The 21,243-nt window shown below is 36.8% G+C and overlaps 1 protein-coding gene across 1 annotated transcript in view; it reads left to right on the plus strand.

The window, feature by feature from the left end:
- The window catches only part of TPX2 (TPX2, microtubule nucleation factor), a 52,110-nt gene that overhangs the window by 19,856 nt on the left and 11,011 nt on the right, over window positions 1–21,243 (plus strand). Inside the window, exons 6-14 of the mRNA XM_023523290.1 lie at window positions 5,510–5,638; window positions 6,496–6,624; window positions 8,095–8,216; window positions 9,171–9,322; window positions 10,343–10,514; window positions 12,384–12,525; window positions 13,199–13,415; window positions 20,771–20,868; window positions 21,105–21,123. Coding sequence (XP_023379058.1) covers window positions 5,510–5,638; window positions 6,496–6,624; window positions 8,095–8,216; window positions 9,171–9,322; window positions 10,343–10,514; window positions 12,384–12,525; window positions 13,199–13,415; window positions 20,771–20,868; window positions 21,105–21,123 — 1,180 coding nt within the window. The remainder of the gene's footprint in view (window positions 1–5,509; window positions 5,639–6,495; window positions 6,625–8,094; window positions 8,217–9,170; window positions 9,323–10,342; window positions 10,515–12,383; window positions 12,526–13,198; window positions 13,416–20,770; window positions 20,869–21,104; window positions 21,124–21,243) is intronic.

Raw genomic sequence — 21,243 nt, forward strand, 5'->3', positions numbered from 1 at the left:
GACTCAAAGGTACTAAGTTACTTGTCCAAGGTAAGTTTATTTCAGAGCCAGGATCGGTTCGGTTCCAAAGCCCTTACTGTTTGCACCATCAACATGAATTGCAATTTTACATTTATTTGTATGAATATTTGACAGATTTTTTTCCCCATTGTAAGTAAACAGTGCTTAATGAATTCTGGCAGAAGCTGAATAAATGCTTGATGAATGAACAAATGGATGGATGGGTAGGTTAATCTGTAATCTTGGCACTAGCAGTCTCAGAACATCTAATGTCTTTGAATGCTGCATTTTGTATCAGTATTATCTTTTTGATCACAAAAACGTAGTATTTGGTTGCTGTGAGTCTTAACATTGCCTTCAGATGGCGCTAATCAAATATCTATTCAAATTAGATTTTTAAAAACTTTTCACCATCTAATAATTACCACCAACCCACTGTTTATTGCTTTATACTTTGATGCTACCTAGAATATCCTCAAGGAAGAAAAAGACAGAATATTTATACTATTATTGCTCAGAGTGATGAAATTACCCTTTGCAAAGCCTATGCTAGCATAAGGGTATCACCTTTTGAGGATGGTATCATATAAGCTTATAGTAATCTTTTCTGGTAAAGAAGCTCATTACAGTCAAAGAATTCTTTGAAATCTCAACCAGCTAGGTATATATCACAGGAGTCTTAAGAGATTGCTAATGGTTGATTCTATGGTTTCTGTTCCATGTTTAAATTGTGAAGTAGGGCATGTGGAAAAGGGACCCAGTATCCTATAGATTTCTTCAGAATCTAAGAAAGTGTTAATATTTTGTATACGTATATGATTTTGTATACGTATATGATTACTAAATTTGTCCCTTATTTCTTCTCCATTTTGTATATGTATATGATTACTAAATTTGTCCCTTATTCTGCTGAATTCTCCATTTTGTATACGTATATGATTACTAAATTTGTCCCTTATTCTGCTGAATTCTAGAATGCTTTTTGGAAATCATTGTATGACAGGAAGCCAGCTGCTTTGAGTCAGAAGACTTGAAATTTTTTTTTTTTAAGGCAGGTACCCTTTACCATTTAAAACCTCAGTGTACTGAGAATAATTATTCTCAGGCTAATTGTAAGAAAGGGCCAAATAAGATAGTATATGACAGTACTTTGTAAATGATACTATGTTTTGAAAATGGGTAATAAGAGGCAAAACACTACTGCCATTTTATCAGGTCTCAGATTTATCTTAATCCAGAGATGCCTAATCTAGAAAGGAACAGCAGATAGAATAAAATGGTGTAGACAATCATACAAATTCCCTACTGTTTTATTTTCACATTGTTTTGATGGATAGGCTAAAAGATGACAAAACTCCTTTGACACAGAATAGTTAACAGTCAAGGCAGTAGTCTGTCATAATAATTTTTCCATGGAAGAGGTGAATGGATAAATAAATTTTACCACAAATGTATGTTTTAATGTTTTGGAATCTCGTCTCCTAGCCGTTTCTCCCTGAAGACACCCAGCAATTATTCTTTTTAGTTTATAACATCATTATATGTTAAATTGAAGTAATAATCCAATATGGTCATGTCTTCGTGTGCTTTGCCTTCTTTCTAATTTTTAGATTTCCTAGTCTTTTTAAAAATGGACTGATTTTGTTGGAGTATAATTTGCATATAGAAAAATGTATATATCTTGAATATATAGTCTGGTTAGTTTTGACAAATATATACCTCCAAGCAACTACAACACCATATCCAAAATGTACAGAACATTTTTATCATCTCAAATTTCCCTCATCCTGCCCCTTTTTACAGTCAATCCTGATTGCTCTTTCTACCTTCTTACTCTCCCACCTTCCATCCAGAAGCAGCCACTGTTCTGATTTCTGTCACCACAGATTAATTTTGCCTATTCTAGATAGTTGTATAAATGGAATTGTATAGTATGTACTCTTTTATATCTGACTTCTTTCACTTAGCATGTGCTTTTGAGATTCATCCATGCCTTTGCATGTATCAGGATTTTATTTCTTTTTATTGCTGATAATAAATTTTATTGACTGAATATACTACAGTTTATCCATTCACCAGTTGATGGACGTTTGAGGTGTTTTCAGTTTGGGGCTGTTATAAATAAAGCTTTTATGAGTAGTTACCTGTAGGTCTTTATGAGGACAGTGTTTCTCTTGGGTAGATACCTAAGGAATAGAATCGATGGGTCATACTATTAAGTATATGTTTATAAGAAACAATCGGAACGTTTTCTAAAATTAACACTATTTTATATTCCCACTAGCAATATATGAGAGTTTCAGTTGCTCCACATCTAGCCAACACTTGGTATTGTGAGTCTTTTTAATGATATTTCATTGTGTTACTAATTGGCATTTTCTGATGACTAATGATGTTGATCACATTTTCATGTGATTACTGGCCATTTATATGTTTGCATATATAGCTGCTGCTTTTTTAGTCTGGCTCCCTGGAGTCTCCCCTATGCTAGCAGTCAGCCAAGGCTGAATATAAACTCTTGCATCTGGAGTTCTTAAATTTATTTTTTCAATAAGAGTTTATTTGAGCCAAACTGATGACATGTGTTGGGGAGCAAGATCTCAAATGCTCCTGCATCTGGAGTTTTCCCTTTAAATTTCCAGCTGTTCTGCCAGCCCCGATGTTTGTCTTCTGATACTTCGTGCTAGTAAGACTTTAGCTTTGTGCTATCCTACTATATACACATTGCAGAATGCACTTAACAAAAAAGCAAACTCACCAGTCTTAAACCTAGTGTAATTATGTCTTTTTAGAATGGATTCCTCATTAGTTTCTGCTTGCTTTTTTGCTAGGCCCCCTGGGTCTCCCCTAAACATGCATAGTTTTAACAATGAAGTAGGAGTTTGTGCAGAGTTTTGCTCAGAATTTGAGTGACATTTTCTGTAGCTCTTTCACTTCCAGGATTTTTCTAGCTGCTATATATTGGCATTGAGTTCTATCATCTCAGAAATTTCCATCCAGTAAGACTGGAGTTCTCTGATGTTTGGGGAGCACCCTCAGGCAAAAAACCTACTAACTCATAATTCTTAACCTTTGCAGTTGCTATTTTTCATGGACAAATGTTCCTCTGTTTTCTGCCTGCTTTTGGTCACGTGCCAGAGCCTTCAGATATTCAGATTTTTATATTTTGTCTACATTTTGTAATGATATATAAATAATTTGCCTGATAAATTCACTCTTCCATGTATTTTTTAGAGATTAGGATGAAAATATTTGTAGATGAAAGACAGGATATTTGGGATTTGCTTCAAAATCTAGGAGAGTGGATGGAGGGAAAATTGATGCCTGATTGACTGAGTTGATAGTTCTTGAAACCGGATAACAAGGACCTAGCAGTCCATTTTATTATTCTTTTAATTTTTAATGTTTTAAATTCTCCGTAATAAACACTCTTAAATTAGGTACTCAATGCAATAGCATAACAATTTGAATATATAATAATGTCTTATAGTGTTTAGGACTTTTATACAAAAAGGCTTGAGAGAAATTATACAAGATCCCAATAAATGGTAGGACATACCATGTTCACAGATTAGGAGCTTTAATATTATAAAGATAACAATTTTCCCTAATTGAGCTATAGATTCAGTGCAATACCGATACAAATCCCAATGGTTTTCATTTTGGACAATGATATGTTGATGCTAAAATTTATATGGAAATTCCAAGGTCCAAGAATAGCCAAGATACTTTTGAAGTATTCGTAGATAGCAAGATATATTATAAAGCTATAGTAATTAAAGCTTTGTGGTATTACCCAAGGATCAGTGAGACCAGTGGAATCAAATAGAAACTCATTTTCTCATGTATGTACATGATATATGACAAAGGTGGTACTGTAGACCTGTAGGGTAAGGGTGTTTTTTTTCCCTTCTCTCTTCATTAAACAATGATTGGACAATGGATATCCAAAAGAACAAAATGAAACTTGGACTCTACGTAACTCCATAGAAAATAGTCAGTTCTAGGTAGGTTGTAGATCTAAATGGTAGATCTAAATATGATAGCTAAAGTTCAAATAAGGAAGTATAGGAGAATATCATTATGACCTTGGAATATGGAAAGAATTTTTAAATAGGATACACACAGAAAAGCACTGACCATAATAGAGAAGAGGGTTAATGTATTCGAGCACCTTTATCTAATCAAATGATACTATAAAGAGAGTAAAAAGCCAACCCCCTTAGTGGGAAAAGATATTTGAAACAGATAAAACCTACATATTTATAATATTTAAAGAATCCCTACTAATCTATTAGGAAAGGATTGAGAACCCATAGAAAGCAGGCAGGCTTTATGAAACCGCTTTATGAAACCACTTTATGAAAGAGGATAACCAAATAGCCAATAAACGTGAAAAGTTGCTCAGTCTCACTGGTTAATCAGGGAAAAGCAAATTAAAACCACAGTGAAATTCTCCATACTATTATGGCTAAAATTAAATCACTTGATAATACCTAGTGTTCAAGAGGATGTAGAGCAATGCAACTCTTATAAATTTGCCAGTCTAAGCATAAATTGGTTCAGGTATCTTGGAAAACAACTTCAATTGTGCTAGTCATATGACCTAGCACTCTTATGACTTAATATACCCAACAGCAACATGTGCACATGTGCACCAAGAGACATATATGAGAATCAGCAGCAGACTTATAAATAGCAATACATTCCTACAATGCATGCTACAGCATTGGAAACAGTGAATTGAAGCTACATGAATCAGTGTGGTTGAATCTCACAAATATAATGTTGAGTGAAATAAACCAGATAAAACAAAACAGCATTCTCATTACATTATATAAAACAAAACAGCATTCTCATTACATTATATAAAGTTTTTGTTTGTTTCTTTCCTAACTAATATGCTTGTCTATGTGGTACAATGATAAAGAAAAAGTAATGGTTATTGTAAGACAAGTCAAAATAGCAGCTGCTGCCAGCGTTGTGTTTTATAACCTAGGTGGTGATTTCATGAGTCTTCACTTTGTAATCATTTAACTTAAATTTTGTTTTGCATACTTTCTGTTATGTGTTATATTTTAACAAAAAAAAAGGGGGCATGACTAAAAAAGGAGAAAAGAAATACTATAGTCAGTTTTTAGGAGACCTGATCTATAATTTCATTTCTAACTTTAATTAGCTCTGTAACAGGGTCGGTAAAGTCACCTCACCTTTTTAAACTTTCATTCTTACCTGTAAAAGGAGGGAATTCTCGGTGATCGCCAGTGCCTTTAAAAAAATCAGCTTTATTGAGATCTAATTTCTACACACCAATGCATTTAAATACCAACATTTTATGATGAAATTTCAAGAACTATCAGACAAGAAGAGATTTGATTTTGAGTGGAAATAATACCACTAAACTTTTTATAACCCTTTGTAGTTTGACATACTTTCATATTTCTGAAGAACATTTGCATATAGTAGATGCTTTCATTTTAGATAAATCTTGTCAATTCTTCTACCATAGAAGATCTGCTAGACTCTCTGCTCGGAAGGATCTGGCACAGAAAGAAAAACACCATGTAAAAATAAAAGCCAAGAGATGTGCTACTCCTGTAATAATCAACGAAATTCTACCCTCCAAAAGAATGAAAGTGTAAGTAGCCACAGCCTCTGTCTGGCATAGGTTTTACCCTTGTTTGCTACTGTAGTTAATAGCAAACAGAATATATGGTACTTGTTCTTATTTTTATCAGTTGGGAATGTATTTTGCTGTAGCCTCTTTAGCTAGAATGGTTTACAGAATAGTTATTTATTTGCTGTTGCCTTTGTTCAGTGACTGAACAATGTCAGGGCAGCATCTCTGTGAGTCTTAGCTTTTATTTCATACTTGTTGCTCAAGATAGCTGCTCTCTGTTTCTTAGTTTCTTCCTTGTGCTTGTTGCCTCTTTTTCACAAGATAGCTGCTATATCTCTAGGTATCATATCTATGTTCAAGGGAAGAAGGAGACAAAGGAAGAGGGGCATATCACAAAAGTGAAATATTTTCCAGAAATCTTTGTTTTATCTTAGTTGCCCAGCTGTGTCGTGGATCCCTCCTAATTGCTGTTAGAGGCAGTTGTCGCAAGTACAGTATTTTTGCCTTTGTACATTGTTGCTCCAAACAAAATTGGAGTTCTATTAATAAGAAAGAAAATGGAATAGATATTGGATAAACAGCTGTCTGTCTGCCATTTATGCATTTGATGATGAGCAGTTGGAATCCCTCCTACTCTCCTGAACCATCACCAGACAGCTGTTACCTTGACTTCTATTGGCGTTCTCAAAGTTTACCCATTGTGGCCATTGGTATATGTAATCTGGTGTTACTTTGGAAGAATTTTGTGGTTGAAGCATGCTTGTTGTCATAAAGAATGAGAAAATTTAAGCCATATATGGTAGATTTGGGAAGGAGGGTAGAGCAGGGTATACTTTAAGGAATTAAGAGATATTTTTCATCCTTTTGAACTCAAGTTCTAATAATAAAAAGAAGCCAGAAGAAGAGGAAGAAGGCAGTGTTCATCAAGATACTTCTGAAAAGAATGAGTCTTCCCCAGAGAAAGCCAAGGGCAGGAATACAGTGTCTTGTATACCACCTGTGAGGTATGCTTCTTTTTTGAATTTAAACGTTAGAGTCAATAGAATAAAATTACAAACAGGTGCATTTGTAGTCTGTTTGGTACACATGGAACTTGGGAAACTCCAGAAATTATAACCATGGTGAGGTGAATTGTTTTATGTCCTGGCGGGTGCTCAAGTCTTAAACATTAGAAAAAATATACTATTAAAACAAATTAAAAGAAATATAAAAGGAAAAAGTTAGTAAAGGTTCTTACTACCTAAATTGAACAGTTTTTATTTTGCCAAGCTCTCTTCTGGTCTTCATTCAAGTAAAATACATATTTTCACAATCAGTCTATAAATAACCTTTGGGTTCTTTAAAGTCACCAGAGACTTTTTTTTTCCTGTAGTTTATCTTCACATTTATACTTTTTCGATAGATTGTTAATATTCTCAATAGAAATATTTTACTATTTCCTGTTGAAAATGCATTTTCCAATTTTTCACTATTGGAAGTATTCAGTGAACATCTTTATAGACAGAGCCTTTTCCTTGACTAGTCCTCAGGCTAAAGAAAGAGAAATTCCTCGATCAAAGGGTACGTACGACTGGTTTTATGGCTAGTGATGTTTATTGCCAATTTTATTTTCGACATGAATGTATGCATTAACAGTGCCATCAGCTTTGAATGAATATTTTTATTTCCTTGTAGTCTCATCTGCATTGAAATTTTTTTCACTTTTAAAATTGTTTCAAATTTAATTGATAGAATATTTATGGCATCAAATTATTTTAATTTTTATTTGCTGGATTGCTGAAAACATGTATTACTGTAGCTTCTTCTTGGGTGAATTGTCTGTTTCCTTTTCTATTCATTTACAAGTACTCTTAGTAATATTCTCATTACTAATAATTACTACTAAATTGAACTTTTACTATGCATTGGGTATTTCAGAAACATCTGATTTAATAGTGACAAATATTCTGTTGATGATGAGTATATTCCTTATTTTACAGTGGAGAAACCTGAGGCTCAGAGAGGTTAAATTGTTTTCTCAAGATCACATAGGCAGAAAATGAAATGACAGAGCTGAGATGTGAACTCTGGTTGGCTTTACTCCTATGTCTGTCCTCTCTATCACAGTATATGTTTTGTATATATTATTAAACTTTAACCACATTTGTTGTAAATACTTTCCTCATTCTACTAGTATTTTAATTTTAGTTTTAGCTAATCATTAAATAGTCAAATTTGTGGGTCTTTTGTAATATCGTCTATAGTCTATTTTAGTTATTTTTTTTACTGAGAATTGTTCAATATTTTGGTATAAATTGTGCATCTCAATCCCCTCCCCACCACCATAGGTTATCTAATTAAGCCAGTATCAATCTATTAGATAATACTTTTTGGTTTGGATGATTATTTTATCACAGATTAAAGATCTAATCTAATGCCTTTAGATTATTTTGAATCATTGAGCCTCTCATCTCTTTTATTGATTTGCCCTTTAGGCAGAAGATTCTGAAAAGTACTGAGGAGCAAGAGCTGGAGAAGAGCATGAAAATGCAGCAGGAGGTGATGGAGATGCGGAAAAAGAACGAAGAATTTAAGAAACTTGCTCTTGCAGGAGCAGGTCAGCTTGGGTCTGGTTGAATCTGATTTATGAGGAATGCCTCTCATAATCTTGGTAGGGTTTTTTGAAGTCTATAAAGCAAAAAGGCTTTCTCAGCCAGCAGTTGGCATAAAAAGATATGTTTATTTAGAAGGCTGGATATGGGTACCATTTATATCACAAATATTATTCCCTAGAATGTTTATATACATTGGCTCTTTCTTACAGCATGCTGTTCTTCTCCTCTGTTGAAGTCACACCCATCTTTTGAGGCCTTTTTCCATGAGGCCTTTCCTCATTTCTTCAAGTATAAATAATTCCTCCCTTCTTTTCCTTTTAATTCTTTTTCTCTGTTTTAGGAAAAGAAGGGACTAGGATTAAGACAGAATATAAAGTAACTGGGCAGGCCAGTTTTTGTTGTTTTCCCATTTTACGCTAGGCAGAGGAAAAAAGAGCTGAGTGAATCCAGTTGTAGCTATGGAAGAAAAGTATGACTGAGGGAGCCGAAGGGGTCAGAGTTCCGCTTTGCTCTGGCATAGAGTATTATTGATGGAATTAAAGCTAGAAAGCCCTGCTTACGGGGTTGGAAAAAGTGCCCCTTGAGTTTATAGAGTTTCCCTCTTAGAGATGTTTAGTTAAATGGCTTTTAAAGTCAATTCAGAGCTTTGCCTATCAAAAGTATTCTAGTTACTCTTCAGAGCTATGACCACATCTGAGAAATGGGATTTTTTTTCCCCTGTGCTACCTCTTTATAGTTTGCATCTGACCAAAGGGCCTCAAACCCAACAGAACTCAATGAATATTGCACATATATTAGTGTCCTTGAGGACTGTTTCAAATTTGGAGTTATATGTAGAGAGTGAACAAAGTTAGATCCATGGAAATACAAGTACCAAAAAGACTAGATGAAGGGAGATTTGCTAATGTTCTCTATTCTTAGTGTTACCTGTGTGTTTTACTCTGCTCCTCACTCAGGGCAACCTGCGAAGAAATCAGTGAGCCAGGTAACCAAATCAGTCGACTTCCACTTCCGCACAGATGAGCGAATCAAACAACATCCTAAGAACCAGGAGGAGTATAAAGAAGTGAACTTTACATCTGAACTTCGAAAGCATCCTCCATCTCCTGTAAGTTAATGGACTAAATGAATATTCCTGTTACAATTTCAATGAGGATTTCAGGTGTAGCATTTGTGGTCACTACTTATAATAACATAATTGAGTTAAAATAGAGCTAAATCCTCACTTTGCCCCCCGTTAGCCGTGTGATAAATCACTGTCTTTGGGAACCATCTTACCAAGTTGCTGTGGAAACTGAATTCAGAATATACATAAAACATAGAATTATGTGTGGCAGATTGTAAGCACAGGCTTGTTACAGCTTGTGCTGTTACAGATTTCTTGAAAAAAATCCGTGTCTGCAAAGTTGTGTACAAAATAAAACAAAATTTATGGGACAGCGGGTTTGGGGCACTCCACTCAAATCCTGTGCAGTTTTGTTACCAGACCACTAACAAAAACAGTCACAAACCTAAATAAAAATTCTGGTACTAAGAATCTCTACTTGCAATTTTTGTCATCATTTGTTGAAGTCAGTCCAGTCCTTAAAGTCTTAATCCTTGCAGTGTGCTTCTTTCTTTGAGAATTTCGTTTCCAGTCAGAGGCCAGTTTTATCAAAATGAATGATCCTTCTGATAGTCTTTTTCAATGATCCTTCTGATAGTCAGTTTTTGGGACCATGCATGAGCGTGGCATTCAGGCGATTCAGGCAGCTCCCTGACCTGATCCAGACTCAGAAGCCTAATCAAATTTTTTTTTTTTAGCTGGGATTGGGGGCGAGGTGCCTTTCAGCTTTTTTTGCTTCCTTCTAATTATAAGACAACTTGCTCTTGATTGCTTCAAAACATTAACATGCTTGTGAAAAATCAGTGTATATGTACTCCTGTAGGACAGACAATTTGCTAAATGCTAGATCTTGTCTTCCTTTTTTATTAAAAAAAAAAAAAGATGGAAATAGGCTGGTTATAACTCATATTCAAGGACTGACAGACTTAGGAATAATAATCTTGGTTTTGCCTGGACCCCTGACTTTTGGTAGATCTGAGCTTCTGTAACATTTCATTTGAGAAATAACTTCTCTCTTTACAGGCCCGAGTGACTAAAGGATGTACCATTATAAAGCCTTTCAACCTGTCCCAAGGAAAGAAAAGAACATTTGATGAAACTGCTAGTCCTTATGTGCCCTTTGCACAGCAAGTCGAAGCCTTCTATAAACGAACCCCTAACAGATATCACTTGAGGAGCAAGAAGGATGATATTAGTAAGTTTCTTACCAAAATCATAGCTAGCTGGAGTCTCCCCTGGAATTTCCTTTGCTTACATCTTAGGCACAAATTTGTCTTTAGTTGTAATCCTGACTTTTAAACTAAAGTATGGTATGTGCCATACAGATAACTAATGTATTGTTGAGCATTTCTCAAACCACCCAGCTATCTGTCCACTTGTGCCCATCAACCACCTTGATCTTCCTGGTTAGTAAATGTCCAAGGGGAATCAAGGTTACGTGATGTGTCATTATATATCAAGGATACCTTTGCCTTGTGTCAGAATGTCACAGTACACTTACTTACCTATAGAAAATGAAGGCATTCCATTCACTCAAGGTTGTGTGCTTTTATTCAGTGATTCAACAAATTTTTTTACTACTGCAAACCAGGCGCTGTGTTGGGCGTAAGGGATATAGAAATGAACAAAATGGACTTGGTGCTACTCAATATCAAGTTTCTAATTCAGTGAGAGAGAGAAACAAATAGATTATTACAAATTTTGTTAAGTGCTGTGCATGTGGAGGGAGATGACAAAGTCGAAGGAGGTGCGAGATAGGTAGAACGTTTCTACATGCTGAGGAGTCTCTGGCAGAGAAAGGAGATGGCCAATGGTTAAGTCCCTGTACAGGCAGATAGGGGAGAGATACTTAGCACAGGTGGAGTTCTTCGAAAAAAGAGGTTGGAAGAGAGGAATAGATGCAAATGCTGATGGGTGTGTGGATTTGGTGGTGAAGAGATGAGAGGATTCTAATCTAATAGCTTCTATTTTTATGAAAGTAATTACTACAAGAAGAAAGGGAAGGAAGTTTGAAACACGGAAGTGGTATAAAATAGTTGTCCAGAGTATAAGGCTAGCATTCTGGATAAGGCCGAATCTGAATCTGATCATTGTGCCTTTAAGGTCTCAGGTTTTTCTGCCTTGCATAAGCATTGTTTAGTGCTGTGTTAGGTAGCCAGACAAGTTCCTATAGGTATAGCATTTCTTAATACTGTTATTATATTGTTCTAGTAGCCAGTTGTCAAGTTTTATATTACAAAAATGTCTTTTTTTTTAATCCTAGTGGAAATTTAAATATTAAATGTGACTATTCAAATAGTATATGACTGTTGGAGTCTAATATGTCCTGCTCTTAGAATTTTGGTCCTGGCAAATAGAAATAAAAATTAAGCTACTTAGAGTTATAGCTAAATAATGGTTATATATATACTTGAAGCCTGGCTTATTTCTAAAATAAATAGACTTGGTTTCTATCTTCATATCTTATGTGATAAGATCTAAATTAGAGGATTCATTTATAATTATGAAAATCGACAAGGTTGCCCCTGGCTAGGTAAATCAATGTTGTCTATGAGTGGTAATGATGGTCTTAATATTGATGCTTTGACATAGTTTTTTTTTTTTTTCCCTCCATTCTACTTTCTCTGAGAGATAGTCTTGAGGCTTCGATATAGGTGCTTTTAGGGAGTTTATAAAATTTAAAATTATTATTTGGTCTTTAGGAAGGTCTTATTTTAAAGCCGGAATAAGCAAAAATCTCATTTGTCAATAACAAGCAAAATAGTTATCCATAGAAAAGCAGTACAGGCCCGTGCCATCAGTGATAAGGAATTCATTAGACATGAGTGGTTTTAAGTTCAGAAGACGATAGTAGAGTTTACTCAAAGGCTACTTTTGTCGTATCCCCCAATAAAGAGCGATAGGGAAGAAGGGACTGAATGTTTGTCAAGTTGACTGACATGAGCTGAGTGTAGAGGGCCAGCCACTCTGTGCTTGGGCATCTCTGGGCTGCCACCCGGAGTCAGCACCTACCGGTAAACAGGGTCTTGGAAGCCAGGTGAATATCTGTGATCTCCATTTACAGCTCTGTTACCCTCCAAATCTGCTGTGGCCAAGATTTCCAGAGACCCACAGACTCCTGTCCTGCAAACCAAATGGCGTTCAAGGCCTGTAACCTGCAAAAGCACGGCAGATCAAGAGGCCGAGGAGCTAGAGAAACTGCAACAGTAAGTCCCACTGGCAGTATTTGAGAAAGAGTTCCGAGAACCTGCCCACTTTCTTTTCTGTTCTAGAAGGGGATAGTTGGTATTTTTCTTGCCATGAGAACTTAATGGCATTTGAGTTACTGGCTCTGTAGGCTGTGCCCCCATGCCTATGATTAAAGGGTTGAAAGTGGAGCTATAGAAATGTCCTGAGTGTAAACTGGTAAAAAACTAATGCAGAGGTTGGGGTGGGAGAGCCTACCATTCTAATTAGGGAGTGTCCTTCCAGGTTAGTTTAAGTAGGTCCCACACTTTCATGGCCCCCAAAGGATTGTTCAGTGGAGGAAATTGGAACTTAATATGGGTGGCACTGGAGTTTGTCTCTTGTATCCTTCATTTCTTTTTGTACCTGAACATATGGGGAAGCTTCGTCTGTGAAGAGAAACCCCAGTTTTTAAAGTATGGTGGAACCGTTAGGACTTTCTCATTTATTCTTTGCTCTAGAGGTACAGATAATGGCTAGCGAGAGCTGAAATTTTGCTGTGCATGATGACTAATCTTTTTTTTTTTTTTTTTTGGCTAATCTTAATGATTATTATTTTGCTGTTTTTGGCCTACTTTGTTGTTTGTGTAGTTTTCGTTTTATTAAAAAAATTTTTGTTGTTGTTGTGGTTTTCTTTTACACTCTCACTTACAGATACAAATTCAAAGCACGAGAACTTGATCCCAGAATTCTTGAAGGTGGACCCATCTTGCCCAAGAAACCACCTGTGAAGCCACCCACTCAACCTATTGGTTTTGATTTGGAAATTGAGAAAAGAATCCAGGAGCGTGAGTCAAAGAAGAAATCAGAGGATGAACACTTTGAATTTCATTCCAGACCTTGCCCAACTAAGATCTTGGAAGATGTTGTGGTAAGAATGGTTGAGGCTCTGCGAGCTGGCAGAAGTGCCCTGCTCATGACCAAATACCCACCCATCTACACGTGTTTGAGTAGATACTATGATCAGAGCACCTGCTAGGAGCTGTAAGTGATAAGTAGACATTATCAGAGGTGGATTTTGCTCTCAGGAAAGTTAAAGTCCAGTAAGGGAGACAACATATGTATAAATAATGTAAAATGAGACAGAAGTGTTTTAAGAGAGATGACAGTTGAAAGTACTTTAGGAATTCAAATGAGATAATGATTTCTTCCAGGTAAAAGGCTCAGGGAATGCTTTGTGGAGGCATTTGATCTGAGCCTTAACAATGTATAGTAGTAGTTGTCCTGGTTGTGTTCACATTGTTGTCACTGTCATGATAGCTGACACTTTTACTACATTCCAGGCACTGCTCTAAGCCCTTTTCCTACGTTAAGCCATTCGTTTTGACCACAAGCCCTCCAGGTGGTTAACCCTAATGACCACTAGTTTGAGATGAGGCAGTTGAGGGACAGAGAGGTTAAGTAGCATTCCTAGGGCACTCAGCTAGTAAATGATGGAGCAAGGGTAAGAATTCAGGCACTCTGGCTCCAGAGCCCATTATCTTAATACTTAATTATATTGTCTCTCCATTATATGTAGAATTGGACTTGTAGAAATGCAAATGAAATGGACTGATGGGGCATTCCAGGCAGTAGGAGTGATATACAAAAAGCGTAAAAGGGCAGCTACTTGGAACTGTGAGTGGGTTGGTTAAGCTGGAAAAAAGAAGTACGTCAAGAGGAACAACTGGAAACTATATTAGAGAAGTGGGTTACTGTAGTCTGATGGTGGGGAAGAGATGCCACAGTCTAAGAATATTAGTAATGGAATTTGGCACCTGCATAAGTACAAAAATGGTTTTCAGTTCTATTTCCTTGGAGGTGGGGAAACATCTTCTCCCCTCAGTCTGGATTAATTTTTGTTCAAGTACTAAGAACTCTCTTTTCCTGTCCTCTTTCTTTTTGCTTGCCCTTTAGAGTCACCATGGTTTCAAGTGAAACCGTACAAATACTGGGTTCTTAACTTCTGTTTATTCTGTTTTCTTAGCACTAAGTCAGAAGCAACCTGAAGTTATATTTTCCAGGCTTTAAAAAAGCATGATGATGCTTAGAAATGGTTCTTCTCCTCTTCTGGAACCCCATATCTTCTTTGAATTGAGAGCTTTCTGCATGTGACCTCTTTGCAAGTCACAATGGTTTTTTCCCTCTTCTTTCCCTTTCCCTACCCTCCTCCCCTTCCCCCTCCCCCTCTCTCTCTTTCGTGATGCTCATTTGCTGTAAGGTCCAAACTCTGTTACACCAAATTTTAAGAAAATTCTTCCCACCTAAGTTATTTGTGCTGCTTTTGTCATTACTTGCTGAGGAAACAGTATTCTAGATACAATATGGGAAATGTATGTTATATGCAGATTTAATAATCCTAGAGCCAGAAGGGCTCAATGTTTTCATTTTACATGCTAGAAAACCAAGGCTCGAGAAGAGAAATGACTTTCTCAAGCCTTCTGTAATGTTCATTTGGTACCTTGCTTTTAATAACGTCTTCTCTAAGCTCCTGACTTTTCTTCTTGCCACAAGTTTTTGGTTTTTTAATTCACATGCAACCCTTTTGATTTTTGCTATATCTTTGTATCTCATATACCAGTAATGACTTTATATATTCTTAAAAATCAATTCATTTTTAAAGTGATTTTAAAGGGAACATTAAATCACTATGTAAATGGAAAACCAGTATATTTTGCCTTGAATAACAACAATAGTAGCTACTACTTACATAAAGCTTATTATGGGCCACGTTTTAGTCTAAAATATTTACTTTATATAATAACTTACTTAATTCTCATAGTAACCCTGTGAAGTAAACACTATAGGTAGTATTATCAATCCATTTTATGGTTAGGAAATATAGAGGTTAAATAACCTGCCCCAGATAACAAACTAGCCAGTGGCAGAGCTGATATATGAATATAGGGAGTATGGTTCTGGGATCCATGTTCTTGTATTAAAACAGAAGGTTCTTAGGAAAATATGCAATTATTAAAAAAAAAAAAAGTCTACATTCCCACCTCCCATCCTCTTCCATGTCACCAGTCATACCTGAACTCCACTTTTAGAAACACTGATTTAGGAAATTGGTTTGGCAGTTTGTCGTACTTTAGAAACACTCAGGTGAAGTGGTAATGACATTCAGGTGACTGGAGCTCATTAGGAGTTAGCTGAGTTCTTAGAGTAGCATTGTACCAGGTTATGCTTTGTTGAGAATTCTGAATAAACAGATCAGGAAAGCACTTAGGAAAGTAAGATGCCGCTGAATTGGTGTGTGCGCTATGCGGAGGGAAGTGTTTGCCAAATTCAGCTGGTTCTCAGAAGCCTCTGGGGATCTTATTACGTAAACAGATTCCTGGGCCCCACCCCTGGAGTTTTGATTTGTTAGGTGTAGCACAGATTCGAGCTGGCTGAAGAATGAAGTGTCTGACACACAGTGAGCAGTCGTGTTGTTAATAGTAATAACTATCATTTTATTATCTGCTTACATTGTACTGTGTTTTTATGTAGATTATCTTATTTCTCATAATAACTTTTAAGAGATAGGTGAGGAAAAAGGTGTCTAGTATACAGAACCATGATTTGAACTGTCATCTTCTTAAGCACTATCATTCTCCCCCACAGAGCTGTTAACCATTGTTTATTTTGGCAAACACTGCTTTTGAGTTGGCTGTTTGCAGCTCTCCCAAATTTCCAGTGATTTCACTTCAACTCTTGGTTTCTAGTAAAGCAAAAGCATAGGAAACATTAGATGTATTCTCTTCCACCCTCTTCATTTTTTAGAAAGGGAGGCTGTGAGAGAGGAATGTGTCTTGCCCACTTTTGAAAGTTGGTGGCAGAACTGAGATTAGATCTCTTAACTTCTGGTCTTTGCCTGCCTCCCAGAGCCCAGATGCAGCTTGTCCGTCTGTCACTGTTGTTCCCCCTTTGTGTCCTCTCGGTGCTGAAGCTCTCTGTCCGTGGGTCCTTATGGTGTTTCTTGTGCTCTCCCGCCTGTGGTTGATAGGTGGCAAGGAGACAACAGGGCTGATGAGAGATGGGCTTGGGCAGCAATGGGCCATGAGGCAGAGATGAAAAAAGGGCTCTTGGGGCAGAGGTGGAGTGATGAAAGCCTTGAGCTCCAGGGTGTGAAATGTGAACTTGGTGCCGACATCTGGTGGGGGAGCTGGGGCACCACAGAGGTAGATGTGGTGTCAGTGAGGCCAGCGAGTAATTTTAGCAGTGATATTTTAAGGATGACTTGGGGAGATCAGTAGACTCCCCCCCCCGCCCCCATACTCCCTGAGATAACATTGCTTCACAGTAATTTCCTAACTGCTCTGGGACAGGCCTGAGAACTTATCCCAGGGTGCTTGGGGGCATATGCTGCCTCAGGGAGAAGTGTTCACCCCTGACACCCCACCTCCGTCTTGGGCTGCTTTTCCTATGCATCATTCATACATCTGCATTGCCTACTTGTAACCACATATTACCTTTTTAGAGATACCCTCCCTGAGCTTCCCATTGGAGTTTCCCCAGATTACCGTTTAGTTCTATGCTCTGCTAGGTATCTTCAGAGCACTTGTGAAAATCAGGAAATACTTAGTTACTTTTTCATTGTCTGTTTCTTACACTAGAATGTAGGCTCCCTGAAAGCAAGGACCATGGGTATCTGTACGCTTCTGTATCCCTAGAATGGACCATCACAGCATAGGCACTCCAATATTGGATAACTGAGTGAGTGACAGTAGAAGCTGAAATGCCCCAGCCTGTGTTAGAAACTGGGAATTCAAAGATGGCATATGAAACAGCCCTCGTCCTCAGAGCTTTCAGTCTGGTAGAGCAGACTCACATGTAAACAAATAAGGACAATAATATTAATCAACCTGTGTTCGCGGAACATTACTACTTCTTGTAGGTGCCGTGGAGAATGCAAAGGAATGCAAATGGCAATATCCCTGCCCGCAAGGAGCTTAGAACTAAGAAAACTTAAACTAGAAAAACAAGATTTCTTTGTTTCTAGAAATCCAGTTTCCTTTTTCCCCCCTCTTTCTTTATTTCTGATTGAATTCCTAGTTGGCTTTGATTGCAGTGGGGATAGCATGTGAGTGGATAGTTGCTACAATGATGATTTTCATAAATTGCCTTTCCCTCTCTCTCAACTAGTTATGAGTATTGATCCCACTCATAAATAATCTCTTTCATGGCTTTCTCATTAGAGATTTCCATTGCTCTTCTTTTAAAATGCACATCTGTTTGGTGGATGCAGAGGAGAAAAATAGGAAAAGAGGGATTATTTTAGAACAAAATGAGTCTTCAGATATTTATTTCTAATACTTTGTTTTATGAAAAGAAAAAAATCTCGAGGCGTGAAGGCTGTCTAATTAAGGTTATCCCTACTGGAGTCAGAGCTGGGCGAGAACAGACCTCTGACTCCCTGCTCAGTGTTCTTCCCACTCCCACACGCCCGGGGTGTGTTCAAGCATGAGACTGATGTCCGTCCACCTGTCTAGGATGTTGTGGAGAACAGATTTTGTTGTTTTTTTTGGTAAGTATTATTTGAAAACCCATTTTACGGACTTTTCTCACTCAGATTACAAGTTTTGCTATATTAGATTTCACTGTACTAGTGATCCTGGCTTTCTTTAGGAAATGTCTAAGAACTTTCACAGCAAACTGAGCATTCCGTTTGCAGTGGTCACTTTATACCCACCTTGGAAGGGTATAAATTCTTTCCAATGATTGATATTGCTCACAGCATTTTGGAAAAGCCACTTGTCTTGGATCCTGTGGCACAGTCTTTTGGATCTCTTCAGTGATGGCAAATCTTCATATTTTAAAGATTAATTTGCTTTTAGAAGCTGATCAAAAGTCATTTGGAACTAAGACTTTGGAGTAGTCCAAGATAACAGATCTGGAAACAGTTTTATTTAATTAAAGGATTGAGTGACTGCTTTCCATGGCCCGCAAACTGGCTTTGAAAGCCTCTCTAAGAAAGACATTCCAAACATGTTTTGAGCAGTTGTGGCATTGTTGGAATTAAGGAGAAGCCTCCCAAGGTATAAATGAGAGTCCAAGAGTCTTAGAGTCCAAGGTATAAATTCTGCTATTCATAGTATATTCATTCAACAAACATTTACTGAATGTTTGGCCTCATACTTGTCGAAGTCTGTGTTGGGAGCTAGAGATTGATGTAATACCAGTCCCCACTCTCAAAGCACTCTTAAGCTAACAGGAGCAGATGCACATCTAAATAAACAAGTACAGTGAAGTTTTGTATGTACTATGATAGAACTATATACAGGGCAGAGAGGGGTCACTTGTGTAGGTTCTAAGAGTGGAGAGACCTATTGAAAGAAAGGCTTTGTAAAGAAGAGAGGCTTGAAAAGAAGGGTTAAGTGCTTTCAGGCATCCAGGGCATTTCAAAGAGAGAGTACATGCAAAGGTATTGAGTTGAGTACCAGTACACATTTTGGCAGCTGCTAGTAAGTAGTTCATTGTGGTTGGAGGGTGATGTATAAGGTTGGGTGAGAGACAAGGCTGGAGAGTCAGGCAGGATGCCAGATTATGAAGCACCTTGTACTTCATGCCAAGACATTTGTTATACTGTTGAAGGCAGTAGGAGCCATTAAAGAATTTTAAGTCAGGAAATAACATTATAACATTATCAGATATGACTTAGAAAAATAATTCTGACTATACAGAAGATGGATGGAAGGAATGGGAAGCTGAAAGACTAATATAAGACTGGTGGAATGGTAAAGGCAGTAGATGATGTGGTCTGTGGTATGGCTGTGAAGAGTTAGGAAGCAGAATAGAGAGCTAGGGGGGCAACGTACACATGTGAGAGAGGATTTTTTAAAAATGGTCATACACTTCATTCACAACCACAGCCCAAGAGATACTATTTTGTAGTTGGTATTAAAGGTCAGATTCATGGTAGAGTATAAATTCTATGAGAATCAGAAAATGCTTATGGAGGAAACATCTTTCTAAAATGTCTTAGTTTTTAATGATATACACAGTATGGTACATATAACTCAGTGTGCAAGGATTTGAAATGTTGAGTGTTTTGGAATCAAAGGGAAAAATATTCAGAGCAGTTGAGTGTGTTAGAATTATGGAATATAAAAAATTAAATGCCTCTCAATTCACTCTCAAAGAGATATGAGAGTTAACAGCTTGGTGTTTTTTTCAGATTTTATTTTCTATGCTTAGATTGATTATATTATACATTTTTAAAATACACAAAAATAATATTCTCTGTTTTAGCAACCTGTTTCTCCTTCCTTGATATTACCAGCACTGTTCTGTGTCAATAATAAAGACTTTATTACTTTATTCTTTTCTGATGGCTGTATAATTTGTGGTGTGGATGTGCCACCATTTAAGAAGGGGTTTAACTGATCCTTTATTGACAAATAATTGAGTTATTTGCGATTTCCTATTCTTTTAAGAAAATGTATTGAAATGTATCAAAAACAAAACTGAACAAAAGATCAAATACTGGAGGTATAATATTGAATGAAAGAATATGACCATTTAAAAATTTAATAGCTAATTCCCAAAGATTGTACCAATTTATGACTTATACCCTCACCACTTCTCTTCTCACGTGCCAACACTAGTATCAGTCTTTTAAATTTTAGTCTTATAGGTGAGAAATACCTTTTTAAAATTTATATTGTTAAAAATTATTGAGCTTGAGCCTCTTTGTATATCTTTGTGAACTGTTTTTTTTGACCTTTGTTCATTTATTTAGCAAAAGGAAATCAAACTAGTCCTTGCCCAATACTTTTTCCTATTTGCCTTTTGAGGGTATTGTTTTTGAACGTAAGTTCTCATTGTAGAGCTGTATGCGGAATAGGTTTAAGAGAATGGACAGTATCTGCTCTGATTCTAGATACATTTGGAAGTTTTGTTTGTTTGTTTTTGAGGGGTTGGGGTATAGAAAGGAAGAGAAACAAAATACTTGCATTAGTTTGTTTTCTGTTGTGATGAATGTTTTTCATAAATACCAAAAAAGATTGTGATGAATTCAAGTTTTACTGAATATACAAATCTACATCTTTGTTATTCGTTCTCTTCTGTCATGAAAATTCACCTTTGAAGTGCTACTGCAGACCAGATATGCCTTTGTCCTAGTTGGGTAAATAACAACATACTAAAATTCTAGCCGTTTTTTAATTCCTGGTATGTGAACTTTCTTTTAAGAAAGGGGTTAATCTTATCACACAGCCTAGTGGAGATTGTTCTGGAATGTCTAATTGAGTTTCTTACTCCTAGGGAGTTCCTGAAAAGAAGATGCTTCCAATCACTGTCCCCAAGTCACCGGCTTTTGCATTGAAGAACAGAATCCGAATGCCCACCAACGATGAGGTGATGCCCTGAGATGGGGGTTTCTTCTTTATTCTGCAGAATCAATTTAAGCTTTATTCTTTCTTAAACTTAATGGAATTGAAAGGCCCTCACTCGTGTTTGCAGTGTTCTTTAGCAGTGGCTATGAACTTTTGATCATCTTTTTTGCTCCTCTAAGAGCGAAGTAATTGGTAAGGGTATGACTATTTTGGCTTTCAGTGGTAGGTCTATCCACTTATTTGAGGCCTGTCCATTTCTGTAGCATTGAAAATCAGCCTATCGTAACACAGATCAAAAGTTGCCGATCCCTGTACTCTATTTTGCCTGAGCTATTGTCATCATTCAGTGAGAGGCCTTTAAAATTCACACTGAGCAGTTACATTTACCCTGTCCTATCTTCC

This window comes from Pteropus vampyrus, unplaced genomic scaffold (assembly GCF_000151845.1).
Source record: "Pteropus vampyrus isolate Shadow unplaced genomic scaffold, Pvam_2.0 Scaffold388, whole genome shotgun sequence".
In the NCBI taxonomy this organism is placed as follows: domain Eukaryota; kingdom Metazoa; phylum Chordata; class Mammalia; order Chiroptera; family Pteropodidae; genus Pteropus; species Pteropus vampyrus.